General features: G+C 34.4%; 2 protein-coding genes across 2 annotated transcripts; one reads left to right on the top strand and one right to left on the bottom strand.

The window, feature by feature from the left end:
* Positions 256-3273, top strand: LOC109225716 (methylesterase 17-like). Its single transcript, XM_019390480.1, has 4 exons — positions 256-745; positions 913-1053; positions 2513-2656; positions 2790-3273. The coding sequence occupies exons 1-4, from the start codon at positions 470-472 to the stop codon at positions 3069-3071; spliced, it is 843 nt and encodes a 280-aa protein (XP_019246025.1). The 5' UTR covers positions 256-469; the 3' UTR covers positions 3072-3273.
* On the bottom strand, positions 10449-13382 carry LOC109225715 (probable inactive receptor kinase At5g58300). The gene is made up of 2 exons (XM_019390479.1): positions 11841-13382; positions 10449-11134 (listed from the first exon to the last, which is right to left on the bottom strand). Exons 1-2 carry the CDS (start codon positions 13141-13143, stop codon positions 10566-10568), a joined length of 1872 nt encoding a protein of 623 aa, XP_019246024.1. The 5' UTR covers positions 13144-13382; the 3' UTR covers positions 10449-10565.

Here is a 17792-nt window from a genome sequence, read left to right as displayed (position 1 = left end):
TTTATTTAAGCAACAATTCCACTCTTCGTCCCTTTGGGTGCATCCGATGAAAAAACAAACTCCACTCTTCCATAATCTCAAGTGCCTATTCATTTTATTTTAGATAACATCTTGATGACAATTTCTCTATTAGAAAATTATTGTATAAATTTCACACCATAGCATTTTGATTTTTAATTTAACTTTATAATGTAAAAAAAAAAAAAAAAATTAAATTATAAAATATTAGAGGGTTATCTTCCTCCAACCTTGAAATTATCTAATAATAATAGTCGTACAACCGGCGACTGTTACAAGTGTAATGTCTTATATCATGACGTTGCAGACTATCCCAACTACATGTTGACAAAGAGCAAAACAATGTCCCAACTATAAGTTAGAATCTTCCTCCACTTTGAAATTAGAGTAACAAGGAGAGGCAAAGTACTATATATAGCCTAAACAACCTTAGATCTTCCTCAAATCGGAGATGGGAGAAGAGTACTTTGTAGAAACAGAGAAGACGAAATTGCAAGAAAAAGAGGAGTTATCACAAATCCACTTTGTTTTAGTCCATGGAATTAGTGGAGGAGGCTGGTGTTGGTACAAAATCAAGTCTCTTATGGAGATTTCCGGCTATAAAGTGACATGTCTTGACCTTAAAGGTGCTGGAATTCATCCTGCTGATCCCACAACTGTTCTTTCCTTCGATGATTACAATGAGCCTCTCATAGATTTCTTGTCATCTTTGCCTGAAAATGAACAGGTCCGTTCTCCGCCCTTAAACAACCTCTTGCAGAAATGTAAAGCAGTATATATATAGTGATAGTTTACTGCACCAGAGTATTTACTTACATGCATATTTCTATAATTTGTGTTGCAATTCTAGTGACTGAAGGACATGATGATTTATCTGTACTGTGGTAAAAATAGGTAATTCTGGTAGGACACAGCGCTGGAGGACTGAGTGTCACGGATGCAACTCATAAATTCCCAAAGAAAGTAAGGCTGGCAGTGTATGTAGCAGCGACCATGTTAAGAACTGGATTTGTGACTGAACAAGACGTTAAAGATGTAAGCATATATAGCTTCTCGCCTTAATTGATCATAAATGGAACATGTGTCCGATATCATTAAACTCGTCTCAATATATCTATAAAATTAACTCTGACAGTGCAAAAAATTATTTTTGCATCAAGTCACCTGAAAAATTAACTCATAGGTGGGGTCATTTTCTGAGCTAGAAGACCCATATTGTCTTGAAGAGTGAATAATAAAGCAGAGAGTGAGAGCATAGGGAGTTGCAGTCAAAATATTTTTGTTGTATAAGATGCAGGCTATCGTACTAAAATTTATTGTCTATTTGTCTCTTTTCTCACACTCATATTTAGGCTTTAATTTGGGGTTGTGGCATTATTCTCTCTTCTTCTAGCTATAAGCGTTGGCCTTTCCTGCCTGCAAGAGCTCTTTGGTGATGTCCTATTATTGATGACGTTGTTCGCAACGATTGACTATACACATTGGTAAATAGCAACTCTGGTATCTTATAACTGACCCTGGCAGCCGGCAGGTTTTCTTCATATTTTAAAGCTATAAAATTCATTCAACTTTTTACCCCTATAAGTTGCTATGTTTGCCTCCTAATGTTAGGCAATCGTTCATATTTCAGAATACTATAATTGTCTAGGCCTTCTCAGTTGGACACTCGTTTCTTTAATTATAATTTATTTCAAACTAATTTATACAGCTTTTCAATATGTAAATTTCTTTTTAAACACTTTGAGGAATTAATGTTGAATCTACATCGAAAGTTACTTCATCTATCCCAATTTGTTTAACACTATTTTTTGGTCCATACCAAAATAATGATATATTTTTGTATTTATAAACTCCTAGTATTAGGTCCAACTACATATACGTTTGTACTCCCTCCGGTCCACAATAAGTGACCAATTTGCTTTTGATACACTCATTAAGGAATTACTAAATTCTAGACAAAAATAATTAGTGTGACTAAACTACCCTTCATTAAATGTTGCACCGTACTTATAGTAGTACTTACTTCTCTCCTCAAATGTGAGGAGTAAATGACTTTTTAGGAATACGTAGATAAGGGTAATTTTGGAAAAACAAATTGAATTTTTTCTTGATAAATATATAAATGGACACTTATTTTTGACCAAAATAAAAAAGCAAATTGGTCACTTATTGTGGACTGGAGGGAATATCAAAAGTCTTCTTTTATTTTTTAAATTCTTAGTTAACACCCCAATTGCTTTTAATTTTTGTTTTCTTTCTTTTTGAGATGGAAGTAGTTGTTGATATTTCCATATGTATAAAAGCCATAAATATTTGGACGCGCAGAAGATAAAGGCGATAAATCTTCAAATCCTTCTTAGTCTACCTTATGACGTTGAACGATTAATGTTGCTTTTATTTTTTCCTCTTGTTGTAGCAATTACGAAGGCCTAATTTTCACCTAACAAGTCATATATATGCATTGATTAACGCCTTAAAATCTTGTTATAAACAGGGCATCCCAGATTTATCAGAGTTTGGTGAACCAATTGATGTATATGATATGGGGTTTGGATTAGGACCCGAACAACCTCCAAGCAGTGCAGTCATTAAGAGAAGTTTACAACGCAAAATCATTTACCAGATGAGCCCACTAGAGGTATATATATATGTATATATGACTTTTCACATTAATATTTTATACTGTCATCTATCCATTGATTGTCCCGATTTTTTGGATTCAACAATTTTCGGACTAGTTTGGGATTAAGATGTAATTGTTGTTATTGTAGGATTCAACATTAGCAGCTATGTTATTGCGTCCTGGACCGATACAAGCATTAAAAAGTGCTCAATTTAAAGAAGGGGAAGGCGCAGAGGAAGTGCCTCGAATATACATTAGAACAGCGTATGATCGAGTTGTGAAGCCAGAGCAGCAAGATGCTATGATCAAAAAATGGCCTCCACAGAATGTGTACACTTTGGAAAGTGATCACAGTCCTTTCTTCTCTGCTCCATTCCTGCTATTTGGCTTGATTATTAAGGCTGCTTCTTCACTTGGGTGCAGTGATTGAGATAGTCTCATATCCAACATGTACATAGTATACTGTGGGATTTATTCTCTAGTCCCTAAGTATTGAATTGGACAACTGAAAGACAATAAATATTGCAGCATATGGCGACTCTGAAGTGTCAATGTGGTTATTACTGGGATATATACAATGATAAACATGTGTAGTTAAGTCATATTCCAAGAAAGTGCTCAAGTTAAATGTACTAGGAGTACTATATTTACTGCATTTTCACCTAACCACAAACATTAGTTACCAAACTGTATCAAATAATAGTGTAAAGGTGATTTCAGCTACTAAATTTGTCTTATAGCCTGTTTGGCCAAGCTTCTTTTTGGCCAAAAGTGCTTTTTTTTTTGGCCAAAAGCACTTTTGGCCAAAAATTGAGGTGTTTGGCCAAGCTTTTGGAAGGAAAAAAAGTGCTTTTGAGGAGAAGCAGAATCGGTTTTGGAGAAGCAGAAAAAAGTAGCTTCTCTCCAAAAGCACTGAGAAATTTTATTTTGGGTGAGACTCACCCAACAATAGTTGTATGAGGTTACTTTCTTCATTTGCCAAGTGTAGTTGTGGGGCCCATTTTCTGATATTGGTTTAATTTGAATAAACAAAGAAGAAAAAGTAATTTTGTTATCGATGTGGATCCCACTCCCACTCATATGGAGTATTCCATAAACATGTAGCTAAATAGATATTGTACCAGAGAAATGGAAGGAAAACGTGAAAGCCATTTCCCTCTTTAATTACCATAATTTGCTCACCACCAAACGTAATATTTATATTTTTGTATATATATGTCTTCTTCGTTTTCATTCTAAAAGTTTGTATCTTTTCAAAATCATCTTAAGTTACCAACGCTTTAAAAATGAGCCTTTAGAAGTTGTTCGTTGATATAAATATAAAATATAATATACATAATTTGTTAATAAAATTCTCCTCATTTGGTACAGAAATACAAAAATGTGGTCACTAGCATTGAGTACTTTTGCATATTGATTCATTTACTACCATGTTTAACATGTCATTATCAAAATATTGTTTACTATAAAATTAAAATAAGATTAATATAAATTTTTATCACTAAGAGGATATTTGAATTGACTTAAAAGCTTATCAATTCAACTTAAAGCACTTTATGGCTTATTTTAGTGTTTGATAAATTTAAAAAGTAATTTTGAGTCAAATGCTTTTAAGCTAAAATAACTTAAAACAAGCTAAAATTTATAATTTGGTCATTTCAACTTATTACTTTTTTGCTTAAAAGCATTTGAGATTTGCCCAAATAATTTAATTTTTTACCCTAATTAAAATATTTTCTCCATGTAAAACTCGTGAAGGCTAAAGCCAGCCATTTCTATTGATTATAGAGGGTCGAAATTAGTATACAAATTGCTTCTCTATTTGTTTATTGTTTCCTTTTGGGTTTTCTTAATAAATTTTAGTTTTTAGTTTTCGCAATTCGAATTTTCATGCATATTTCCTTAAGGCCATGTGCCTGAATAAATTATTCTAAGATTGTGCCGTTCTTTAATGAAATTCAGTTTACATAAAAATAATATTTTGGGTAAACTAGCATAATTACAATTCAAAGAGATAATTTTAACCGAGCTAGTATATGTGTTGTTACCAAAATATATTTCGCAACTTGAAGTTGAAGGCGTGGTAAGAACTTGGATGTATACTTGGAAATCAACAATTATTTTCTTAATTATATCAAATTTTTGCTCTAGTTAAGCATTTTAGTTACAAAGTAAAGTCAAATAATTATTACTGTAGCTTATTTGAATAACTAAGTAATTCAGAATGGTTTTTAGATTAATACCCATGACTCCATGAGGAATAGTGTTTAAGGATTTTTTTGTTTTGGGAGTTGTTTCAAGTGGAAAAAACGAAAGGCTCAAACTCTTCAATTCAATTCAAATGGAGACCGTGGCTTTTACCTAGGAGTACATAGTACAATTTACTTATATTTTTATTTATATCTAATCCTTTAGTTGTGGCCCACATTTCATTAATTCACCTTTTTTCTTTATCTATTAGTCTATGTCACTAAATGGGCCCACAATTACACTTGTCAAATGTAGAAGGTAGCCTCATACAACTAATAGTTGGGTGAGTCTCACCCAAAATAAAATTTCTCAAAAGCACTTTTTTGAGAAGCACTTTTGAGAAAAATACACTTAGAAGCAGTTTTTTAAACCTTGTCAAACACTAATTGCTGCTCAGAAGTGCTTTTCAAACTAATTAGCCAAACACAAACTGCTTCTCACCAAAAGTACTTTTGAGAAAAGCACTTTTGAAAAAAAGCACTTCTCAAAATAAGCTGATTTTTGCAGCTTGGCCAATTGGGCTATTAGACTATATTCCTAATGATATAACTTATATATATGGTCAGTGTTAAAAATTGACAATATCAGGTCATTTTAAAGACAAAATATAGCAAGCATGGATTCTGTTATCTACACACATAGTAAATGACCTATTTTATCCGGTAACGGTAAAACTACAATAATGCTGTAGGAGATGCTTATTATATTAACCCTTTATACATCCAAAGCCCATTAGCTCAGTTGGTTAGAGGTCGTGCTAATAACACGAAGGTCGAAGGTTTAAGACTTGCATGGGCCATTATTTAGTTCCCCCTCCTCCTCGACGAACAACATAACTAGCCACAAATAGACACTGGTCATGAGCTCTACAACGGAATATAAATCTAAAATTGAACAATAACACTGTCTGAACTATAACAACAATATGTAAAGAAAAGACAAGTCAAAATTGCGACCAAAGATGCAGTTCTACCTCGCCTCTCGAAGATAGTCCAACAAGCAAGCCTACTGCTGATAACTGGTCCCCATACCTAGATCTGCACAATTAAGTGCAGAGTGTAGTATGAGTATAACCGACCCAATGTACTCAATAAGTATCGTGACTAACCTCGGCAAGGTAAAAGAAGCACGGGTTATAAATGATACTAGCTATAAACTGTACAGTTTCATCATTTTAACAAATATAGAACAATAATGAAATCAAGTCATAAAGCACAGGAAGAAGCATCTGTGTGTTAGGTGTTTGTCCAGATTTTCTTACCATAATTGGTTTTCCTATCTCATGAATGAAAGGACAACATATTTACCATAATTTGGTTTTCCTTTTCCTAGAAGGAAAATATAATTCTTCCATATTTGGCTAGTCCCTTTTTCTTGTAGGAAAAGGTTTGGCTTCTACAAATTGAGGATCCTTCCTTCTTATTCAGTAGCATCCACAATGTAGCCATAGGGGGCTTGAGAGTCTTGTTTAGGGGAAGAACTTTACGGGACAAGTGTTAGTGTGTCACTTGTGTTTGCCTCTTCATGAGGTTGTTCTCTCGATATTTTGTACGCTCTTTTTATTATAGTGGATTGCTCATCTCCGTCGTGGACGTAGGTCAGTTGACCGAACCACGTTAAATATTTGTGTCTCTTTTGGTAGATTTCTCTTTTGTTGTCTGATTTATCGTCGTTGAAGGTTTGCTTTACTAGATTCCGCTGACACTTGACTTTTTTCGGTCCTAACACTGTGTGTGTATGTGTACAGTTACTCAATACTCTATTCAGTCAATGTTCAGCATATAGAGATGATATGCAGCTAACTCAGGTAATTAACCACGAAAATTGCAAGTAAAGATGAAATGCAAAATCCAAACAAACACCGGCCAGATTTCTTCAACCTTTCCATATCCGTACCAAACCACTGACCAATTTTCCTCAATATCCGCCTGTACATAATCAAGAGAGAAACATCAGAGGGTGACCCTAGGGGGATGGATCCATATCCACACGTAAGCACGGCTAATTCAACTTGCTACCAGACCGGGGTGGTCACATGCTCAATATCATAATTCGCCCGGCGTGATCATATGCATAACAGATTAATTCGCTTGGCGTGGTCACACACATAACAACATAATCCGCACGGCGTGATCACAGGCATAACAACATAATCCGACTGACGTGGTCACATGCTCCGGCCGGCCTGGTAAAATGCATAACAACACAATCCGCTCGACGTGGTCACATGCATCTAGTCTAAATCATATCACGTAGAAGAAAATATACACATGTATATGATGAATGAATAACAAATCTCATGCTCCTGGACTGGTATAAGTGACATGCTAAAGTGTAGGCATGTGCATAGTGTGCTATCATAGCTCAAACTGGCTATTTCATCACATAGATAACAATTATCAAGTTCATTCATGGATTAAGCCTCTATGTAACCTCAAACATGGCTCAAATAGTTCACAACAATATTACAAATATGAGAAACATCATGGCTTAAAGCTTAACGATCAATTCTAGGCATATCATAGTCTAAGCACAACCCAAGCATGGATAAATACCCCGGTGTTAGCACATGGGCTCAAACCCTACACATGTATGCACCCATAGCACGTAGATATCACAAATAATTCAGGCAACTAGTGCCTCAACTAAGTTTAGATAAGATACTTACCTCAAGCAAACTAAATCACTCCGCTAACAAGCCCTTCCCGCATGTATCAGCCTCCGAAAGGCTCGAATCTAGCCAAAATAACATAATACTATCAATAAAAGCTATAGGAAGTGATCCCAAAAAATAAAGCTAAGATCTTTAACTCAAGTCAAAAAGTCAACCCCGGGCTCGCACCTTGGAATCCGACAAAATTTATAAATCCTGAACACTCATTCATTACGAGTCTAACCATACCAAAATCATTCAATTCCAACCACAAATCTCCCCACAAATCCTCAAATTTCACTTTCCAATAACATAGTCCAAAAATAATCAAATTCTAACTTAGAGCAACCAACAGCGAAAACTAGCTACCACATTGCTCACTGAGCCATTAATCTCATGTCTAGGGATACTTACGGATAGTTGAGTCCAAAATCACATGCTCACATAACTAAGTCCCCAATCCAAAGTTGCGGTCTAAATATGGCCACAAGTCTTTTAGGCTGTCCTACCCTCACATCATAAGAAAGTATCTCATACCATATCTGTAGCATCGTCAGAAGCCACCGGTGCCCAACTGATATTGGGTTTTCAACATCCCTTATGAATAAATAGAAAGAAACTGAAGATTTAAACTTCAAGATGAAACAAAATCACACCATAAGGAAAGAAATAAAGAGAAGTTTTTAGATGTCCTGTAGCCTCTCGAAGATAAGTATGGACGTCATCATACCGATCTGCAAGACTTTACTAGACATTTGTTCATGACTCGTAGAACATATGAACCTGGAGTTCTGATACCAACTTGTCAAGATCCAAATTCCACCAGGTCGTGATGGTACCTAACCTAACCCATTATGTAAGCCAACTATTATAAAAACGCAGTCTGAAATGAAATCATTAATTAAATAGTAAAATAAGAATGTGAAAATTAGTACTATTGTTCTCAAGAACTAGTAGTAGAAGTCATGAGAAACTACGATTTAGATTTACAATACTGCTACAAAAAAGTACAATATCTGTTTGAATATACATAAACAAAAATACATAATACTAGGCTACCACGAACAAATGGCAAATAATGACTAGAAGGCCAATATCTTCAATGCTCATCCCCGAACACCACAATCACGAAGCTCAAAAATTTGCACGTAAGGTGCAGAAGTGTAGTATTAGTACAACCGACCCCATGTACTCAGTATGTATCAAGACTAACCTCAACGAAGTAGTGACGAGGTTTAGTAAAAAAAATACTCACTTTATATAACAAGTGCAGCTCATAAGCATATACAATAATAGAAAGAAACCAAGAAATACCCAAGGAACAACACGCATCAATAATAAATGTGCACAAGCAAAGAAAAAAGTAGTAAGTATGCTTTTCAAATTAAATAGATAAATGCATATACAAATACACCAAATTCACATACAAAGGGTATATGCACCAAGTAACATTAACTCGAATCCTCTACATGAACATAGAGTGTCTATACATGATAAAGGTCTAAATTCCATATCAATTACCAATTTGCATTTATTCTTCTACTTCTACGTGAGTCTAAAATGTCATGAATAATAAAGACTCAACATTTACATTTATATGCTTTTTTCACTCTTATTCGGTACAAATCCATGTATCCAATACAAGTCACCATCAGTCATCATTACTCGGTACAAGATCCATGTACCCAACGCTAACAATGAATCTCATGAATGTATGAAATGCGTCACTTAACACATGTAGATGATATGCATGAATATGATATGTAGATATGTATGGAGACACACACCTAGCACATCATCCATATGCCTGACACAATCTATGTGTCCAATACCAAGCATTAATCTAGTGCCTACGCTTATAGGGCCGAAAGTAATACGGGTAATTACATGACTCTGGAGGGACGGTACCATATCCAAGCATAGATACAGGAACCTATCATCATGGGAACCCATTGTATCACATCAATATCAATATCATAACAATTCGCACGGCAAAAATCCCGTGTCACGACATTTATCTCAACATAAACTTGCTCATAATGTTCTAGTGTGCCTTAATAAAATCATTCTGTGTTAAGATCTCCATTTCCAATGATGTATGCATATGCCTCAAAGATAATCAATAAAATATACTAGGAAATGATAATTAAAGATGCAGGGATGTATGCAAGTACTCATGAGATGATCTCTAAACATGATAAATGCGTATGTATAACGTATGACTACAGCTTCAACATGTAATTCATCATTCAATAACCATCACGTCCGAATAAAGCATCAAACGCTTAGCCGTAATCTCTAACCAAGATAGTAAAGTTTAAGTAGTCATACAACAGTTTAAGGCATATCACAAGAATATTAGGCAGATGAGTATTCATAATAATAAGTGTGACTACGGCTAAATCAAGTATATCAGCAATTTTAAGGATAGCCCGTTATGCACAAATAAAGTATCATTAACCTAAACATTGTCATTGTGTACACGTAGTCATTCAATAAAGTAAAGCAGAGAACAAGTACAACACACAACCAAACAAGGCATAAAAAAGCCTGAATACTGTAGGAGAAATAGAAGGAAAGAGAAGAGGTGAAATTAAGAGAACTGAAGAAGTGCCTTTTGTATTTGTAAATATAGCACACAAATGGAAAAAATATGAAAGAAGTCAAAAATTTGAGAAATTAGAAAAATCTGTGTGTTGGTCGTCGGCTAATGTCTCTCCATTATACTATTTGTAAAGTTTACTTGGGTGAAAAACAAAAAAAGTTCACACCTCATTTATCATAATAAACTTTTTTTATTCGTAAAGAAAGTGACATATAGTCGATATTTTGTTTTGTTATTTACCTACGTAGAATATATTGATCCCGAAGTTCCGCCGTAGTTGATGTACATGTTCCTAGAGATGGAAGAAACAACACATTTTCCATTATGTTGAGCTGATCAAATTCTACAAAATACCAGAAATCACAATTGGAGTTTCATCTAGACAAACTAGGCACTAAATTTCCGATACTTATGATTCATTCTGGTAGCATAATTTCTTCAATCATTCTAATCACTTCATCCATTGTAGGCCTCATATCAGGCACCTTTGTTGCACATGAAAGTGCAATCTGAAGCATCTGGACCATCTCTTCTTGAGTATTCTGGCACTTCATCAGCTCTACATCGAAAACTTCAGCTGTCCATTCCTCTCTAACAACAGACCGAACCCACTTGGGCAAATCGACTATGTAATCGTGCCCTGACATTGGAAGAGGGGATTTTCTAGTGAGCAACTCAAGAAGCAATACTCCAAAGCTGTAAACATCAGATTTTTGTGTGCCTTTTCGCGTTTCAATCACTTCTGGAGCGCGGTAACCAGCACCCTTATACTTGATGGATACGTAATTCGTTAGAGTGGTTAAACCAAAATCAGAAATGCAACCATCTAGCTCCTTTGTAAGAAGTATATTGGATGACTTGATGTTTCCATGAATAAACATCAATCCACCTTCAGAGTGGATATGTGCAATTCCTTTAGCTGCTCCTAAAGAGATCTTCAATCTGGTGTCCCAATCTAGTGGAGTTCTTCCATTAGCTCTTTTACCTGTTATAGCCAATATCATGTAAGAATAAAACCCAAAAAAGGAATCATTATTTATCTGCAGCAAGTTATGACTTTAAGCAATATTCTTCAACACAAAGAAAAATGATAATATATAAAAAGGCAGTCCGGTACACTAAGCTCCCGCTATGCGCAGGGTTCGGGGAAGGGCCGGACCACAAGGGTTTATCGTACGTAGCCTTATCCTGTATTTTTGCAAGAAGTTGTTTCCACGGCTCGAACCCGTGACCTCCTGGTCACATGGCAGCAACTTTACCCGTGAAAATTCTTTAAATTATCAGTGCACAGAACTTAAACTCTTGAAAAAATGTGAAGAATGTATTGGAATGTGTAGGAAAATTGGGTCCACCCATAAGGGGTGCTTTAAGACCCAATAGAGTTATTAGTTAACCCTATATAAGTACACTTAGTGTGTACATTAAAATATACTCTAAGCAGCATTTTTTCACACGCTCTCTCTCTCAATCCAAACAAGGGTTTAGACTGTGGGATTGGGGTTTGCTCTAATACACCGTGACAACCACCTCCAACCAGTAATTCCAGTCGCGATTCAATCAGTTTTCGCTTCCGCGTCACGAAGAACAAGTATGTTCTCATTTTACGATTTACGAACTAATCTTATGTGTTTAGATTAACGTGTTCCTTCAAGATGAAATTATAATTTTAATCAGAGTGAAGCAACATATACCATGCAAGGCTGATGACAAGTTACCAGCAGGTTTGTATTCATAAACAAGAAGTTTCTCATCTTTGGAGTAATAATATGCAAGCAATGGCACTATATTAGGGTGTCTTTTAACCCTTCCCACAATCTCCATATTCTGTTCAAACTCCTTTTTAGCAACTCTCACTTCCTTGAGCCTTTTCACTACTACCATTGTTACCTCATCTAAGATAACTCTGTAAGCAGTTCCATAACTCCCTTTACCAAGAACATCAGTAGAAGCACTCAGCAAATCCTCCAGATCAAAGTTGTAACAACACCCTTTAAAAAACATCAACTTGTTCTTTTCAGAATCTTGAACCCCATTTCCAAACTCCTCTGACTTCTCATTCCTTCCCTCATTTTCCATTTTCTCTTCAACCATGCTTGTTTTATTACTAACTTTCATATTCAAGTAGCAGAAGGAGATCAGTAAAACCAGGAGAAAAATTACAGAGGGGACACCTATTGCAATTTCAATGATAGTCCCAGTACTAAGTTTCTTAAAGTTGGTACCTTTATGTTCTTCATAGATTGCAGGAGGTGGTGCAGAACTTGAATAACAGCTATTGAGAGGTGTCCCACATAAATTAGAGTTTCCCACAAAAGAAGAAAGTGGAAACTTCTTGAGGGAATATGGAACCGAGCCATTTAGCATGTTATGACTCAAATTCAAAAGACTTAACCTTGAGGCATCAAGATTGGGAATTGTTCCAGATAATGAATTGAACTGTAGGTTCAACACAGACAGTCTAGTCAAATTCTTGATTAAAGGGGGTATTTCCCCAGTAAAAGAGTTAAAAGAGAGATCTATTACACCAAGTTTAGGTGACAAAAAAATAGGAATATCACCAGAGAAATTATTGTGTTGAAGGTAGATGGAGTGGAGAGAAGGGATTGAAAGGATATCAGAAGGAACATTTCCATTAAGATTGTTTGCTCTTAGGCTAAGAACTTTGAGAGCATCTAGTTTTCCTATACTATTGGCTGGGATATGTCCAAAAAGTCCAACACCAGGCAAATGGATTGCAATAACTCTGGTTCCATCTTTGTTGCAAGTGATACCAATCCAAGATTTGCATATTGGTAAAGCAAAGTTCCAGTTGAGTTTTCTAACATGTGGTACAGATGCTGCAAATTGAAGTAGAGCTTGTCTATCAGATTCAAGATTAGCAATAATGTGAGGAAAAATTGCAAGCAAGGAAAGAAAAATGGCAATAGTTGAGGATAGAGCTTGGATTTTCATTATGTTTTTACTACTCAGGATATGCAAATAATGCAAGAGCATGAAGCAAAATCAGCTACCATTGTTCACAAGATATTTAGTGAAAGAATTTTAGAGCCCCCTGCCAGTAAACTATGTAGTCCAGAAGAATTAGCAAACAACAGAAGGTAAGAAGAATGAGAATATACTTCTATTTCATCTTTGAAATGTCAGAATAAGAAAATCATTGATTATAAAGCAAGGAGCAACGCACAAACTAAGCCTTCTGATTTGTAGTTTTAAATATAGGATTTTATTATATTAACGCAAGAATTTTAATTTATCGGTGCAAATTAACCGGCTATAGCATGTTACTATTTTATATTCCAAGCAAAATCACATCAGAATTATTATAAAGAGTTACATGTTATTATATGTCAACTTAGCTGGTTGGTATAAAGAATCTATGCGTTGTCAGTATATGGGACATAAGTACAATTAACTCTATATGAAAAGTTGTAAATTTATCAATATATGTTTTTAGAAGGGGAAGTTCATTTTAATTAACATATATGTTTTAGTAAGGATTTATTCACGACGCAAACTTCATCTATATGAAAAGTTATAACTAAGTATGATTGAACTATTTAATACTTTACTTGTTCACTTGTGACGGTTTTGGGATACAGTCAATTTACCCGAAGGGTCTCCCTCCTAATTTGTTGTACTTTTTAGTGTAATTTGTTGTACAATTCTTATTGTATTTAATAATTCATCATCATAAAACATGAAAAATGCAATTAAAACTGGAGTACTTTGCTTATAGATGCATTATCCAAAACAAACAATTCAAATTTTTTTTTAAAAAAAAAGGTTAAAGAAAGAGAGGGAAGCCTAAATCCCTCACGGAGATTTCCTCTTGGAGATAGTTGGTTCCACGTTCGTAAATCGCAATGAAGATTTGAGACATCTTTTGTATATATTTTATAAAATTGGAAGGGAAGAAGAATTGACTTTTTAACAAATAAACAAGGTATAGACTATACTCCCCTAAAAGTTGATGAAATTTTCGTAAGACACATTAAAAAATAAAGAGTTGAGATTATGTAATTAAATAATTGTTATTGCCCTAGCCAAAAGTGAAGCTTCATTGTATAAGCAAGTTTAAAATAAAAAAAGCACAGATGTCCAATTTTATGACTTCTTCGATGTGGAAAGTAGAATTGGACAAATAAAGGGGCAGTTATCCAGTAGGATCGGTACCTCATGAAGACGTTGTACATCATCCACTTAAGATTGTACTTTCTCGGGTAGTTTAAGAATTTCCCATGGCATTTTATCAATATATGTACAAGAAAGTATACTAACAGCTTGTTTGGATGGATGGTTGTTACATATCGTTTTATAATGTATCGTATTGTATTATATTATACTGTATTGTATCATTTGATGAATATAATGTTTGGATAATTTGTATCGTTTGCCGTTGTTTATGATATCACACACCAGCAATAAACTTGCAATATTATAGAGAAAAATTATAATACGGGATAAAATAGTATATAAAAAGGTAGGGTAAATGATAAAATAAAATTATATAATAATAATGAAGAGTGAGATGAGAGAAAAAGATAAGGTAACAACGCGACCATACCAAATCGGTTGTTACATAAAGTGGCACATTTCGTCGTTTTATAACGTCGGATTTAACGATAGGATACAATAAAATTTAAGTAACAATCAAAACAAACATCGTATTTAAAGTAATAATACGATACAATATAATAGGTAACAACCATCCAAACAAGCTGTAAGACTAAGGACGTGAATGCTAGTATATAAAGCGACAAGGAAGAGGTGATCCTCATGTTGCTCCCAAACGCACACACAAGTATACGTGGTCGACAAGTAATATAGGATTGTAAGTCCAGATATCGTACCCATAGGGACTTGTGATTAACTATTTACTAAATTAAACTAACACAATTAATCTATTCAAGTGATTTTCTAAAAGGTGATAATTCAGCTACAATTAATCTAAAGTAGCAGACTAAGAGATTAAAGAAAACAAGTTGGCGAAATTAGACAAGAATTTAATGAGAGGTGATATTCTAGAGTTATGGGTTGGCTAACAATCCCGTTGAGTCTTCCACCTAAATTGTCTAATTAATTTATTTGGTTTATTGGTTGATATGGTTAATATTACTCGTAGTATTCTCCTAAATTACTACTCACAATATTCAAGCTAACCTAACGCTTATCTTCCTATGAAATTAGGATTAACAAGAACACATTAATAATTTCTCTATAATAACCAAGCAAGGTGATTAGGTATATCTCTATCCTAACCGCAAATTTGTTCCCGATGCTCGAGTTCAAGATCTTGCTCTACTCAATCTTATATGCAATCTAAAATTCCCTCTCCCGAGTTCAATCCTAGATTCGTAGATAGTATTTAATTGGTGATCAAGCAATAAAATAATTAAGCGCAAGATTGAAAAAATAAACCAATATAATAAAATAATAAGAATAATTAAAGCTTCAAATTACAACGTTCATGTAGCACCCAAAACTCTATGATGTGATTCTTCGAGTTAACAAAGAATCAACCGACTAGGATCAAGATCTGGAAACAAAAACGTGGCTTGTGGGTCGATTTCAAGAAACAACGAATCTCAAGTTTTAGGACTCGGAATCTGATGATTCAAAAATGAGGTGAAAAATAACAATCTGAACTATAAGAAAGACTATTTATTCGCTCAAAATAAGTAAGTATTGATGCTGTAAAGTTTCAATGAAAGTTCTGATTCTAGGGTATTAAACGAACGAATTTAGATCAAGAAACATGTTCTTGAATGATCAAGAACTAAAAAATTCCTAAAGTCACCACTCGGAATCAATTACGTGATAAAGAAATACCACACGCAATTGAAAACAAGATAAAGACTATCACCACCTTGCTTGGAACCAAAAACAAGGATAAAGAAGACAAAATAGAGAAAAACACTCTATTGTAAAACTAGAGCAAGCCCAAAAACGTGAATTCTTTTTTCTACAAGGCAAGAGAACCCGTTATATTGGCTTAGGTCTCTTCTTTGATGCCTACAATTCCTATTCTAATAAGGAAATAAAATATCTAAAGACAAGGAAAGTAAAATCCCTATTCTACAAGAAAAAAAATTAGAATCCTACTAAAAGGAAAATCCTTATTCTAAAGGAATAAAATAAATCCTATTTTAAGAAGGAAACAATCTTGGCTTCTTGGACTTCTTGCGCTTCTTGAAAATAAGTCCATATGTTTGGACTTGAGCTCTAAAATATTATCTTGGCCAAAATTAATAAAATTTAACATAGATTCTTCTTTTACATCATTCTCCCCTGGTTGAGAAAGACTCGTCCTCGAGTCTAAAGGCTCCACAAATGGCAATTTCAATGATTTGATTGAACTCATATTCACCAGGCTCTAAGTTGTATTTTTCTAACTTATCAAAGAGCTTCATCTTATTGTAACAAAGCTTAGCATATGGCCGAACCAAATCCCACTTTCTCAATAGTAACTTTCTACCAATATTTCTGCAATAAATCCTCCTAAATAAATTTTCAAGCACTAATCCATAATCATAAGTTATTTTCTTTTATTTTTAGGAATCTTGAACTTCTCCATGTCAATGTGGTGCTTATGGGATATGCCCAAAAAAGTCGATTTAATACTGCAAAAACCTTTAAAAGAATCAAATTCAAGTACCTTTGGATCAAGCTTGGAGATCGAAGTATATCTTCTTGAGAACTCATCAGCAACAATACTCTCATATTTAACTAGATCATAACCATTAATTGAATTTGTGTTGAGATCTCTTACATATTCTTGAATATAATCATCCTTTCGGGGCAAGAAAAAAGCTGGAACAAAATATGAACTCAAACCCTCTATTATGGACTCATTTTTAAGCAACCCTTCCTCTTGTGTTTGCAAAATTTCATGAACTTCTAGATTCATGCAATATGCTGCCTCGTTTGGAGGATAAATCAACAATCAATTAATATTATGTTGATTATCTCTATTAGGTGAAAAGTTAAGCTCACATATGGGATGCTCCAACGAGTCATCATCAAACTTCGGAGGTAAATCCTTAACTTTTTGATCCATTTCATGCTCCTTCTCCTTGATTGGACCAAAATTCAAAGACTTTTCTCTATTTATTGGACCAATTATCTGTAATTTGGTCAAAAAACAATCATCAATGAACTTCAGACTTTTAGCAATTTCTTCGGGATTTAACGGTACTAAAATAATCTCCATCTTCTATAAAAGAATATGTATTAAGGTCTTCATCATATTTAGCATACCTATTATATACCCATGGTCTTCCAAGTAATATGTGACAAGCATCAATATTCACTACGTCAAACCAAATCTTGTCTTTATAGATTTCACCAATAGAAAAAGATACTAGGCATTGACGAGTTACCTCTAAATCATCATCATCTTCAACTTCAATGCTATAAGGATATGGATGAGGTTTGATTAACAACCCGAGTTTAGAAACCATCTCTTCAGAAATGATATTTATGTGACTCCTACGATCAATGATCAACGAACAAACTTTTTCATGGGAGGTACATCTAGTGTGGAAAAGAGATTCATGTTGTCTCGTTTCTTCATCTTCTTGAACCAAGAATCTTCCTCTTGGTTGAATCTTGGCCATGATAAATTCGTCAACTTGGGACCTATG

Source organism: Nicotiana attenuata, chromosome 5 (genome assembly GCF_001879085.1).
Source record: "Nicotiana attenuata strain UT chromosome 5, NIATTr2, whole genome shotgun sequence".
Lineage (NCBI taxonomy): Eukaryota > Viridiplantae > Streptophyta > Magnoliopsida > Solanales > Solanaceae > Nicotiana > Nicotiana attenuata.
The sequence above is the reverse complement of the archived record's forward strand: the minus strand, read 5'-3'. Positions and strand labels throughout refer to the sequence as shown.

What these genes read in the sequence shown, in the direction of transcription:
- LOC109225715 (XM_019390479.1), bottom strand. Translation starts at nt 13,143, where the DNA reads ATGCTCTTGCATTATTTGCATATCCTGAGTAGTAAAAACATAATGAAA. An exon ending in CTTGTCATCAGCCTTGCATG is followed by an intron (nt 11,135 to 11,840) that starts GTATATGTTGCT and finishes TGGCTATAACAG; the next exon opens with GTAAAAGAGCTAATGGAAGA.
- LOC109225716 (XM_019390480.1), top strand. Translation starts at nt 470, where the DNA reads ATGGGAGAAGAGTACTTTGTAGAAACAGAGAAGACGAAATTGCAAGAA. An exon ending in CTTTGCCTGAAAATGAACAG is followed by an intron (nt 746 to 912) that starts GTCCGTTCTCCG and finishes TGGTAAAAATAG; the next exon opens with GTAATTCTGGTAGGACACAG. An exon ending in ACCAGATGAGCCCACTAGAG is followed by an intron (nt 2,657 to 2,789) that starts GTATATATATAT and finishes TTGTTATTGTAG; the next exon opens with GATTCAACATTAGCAGCTAT.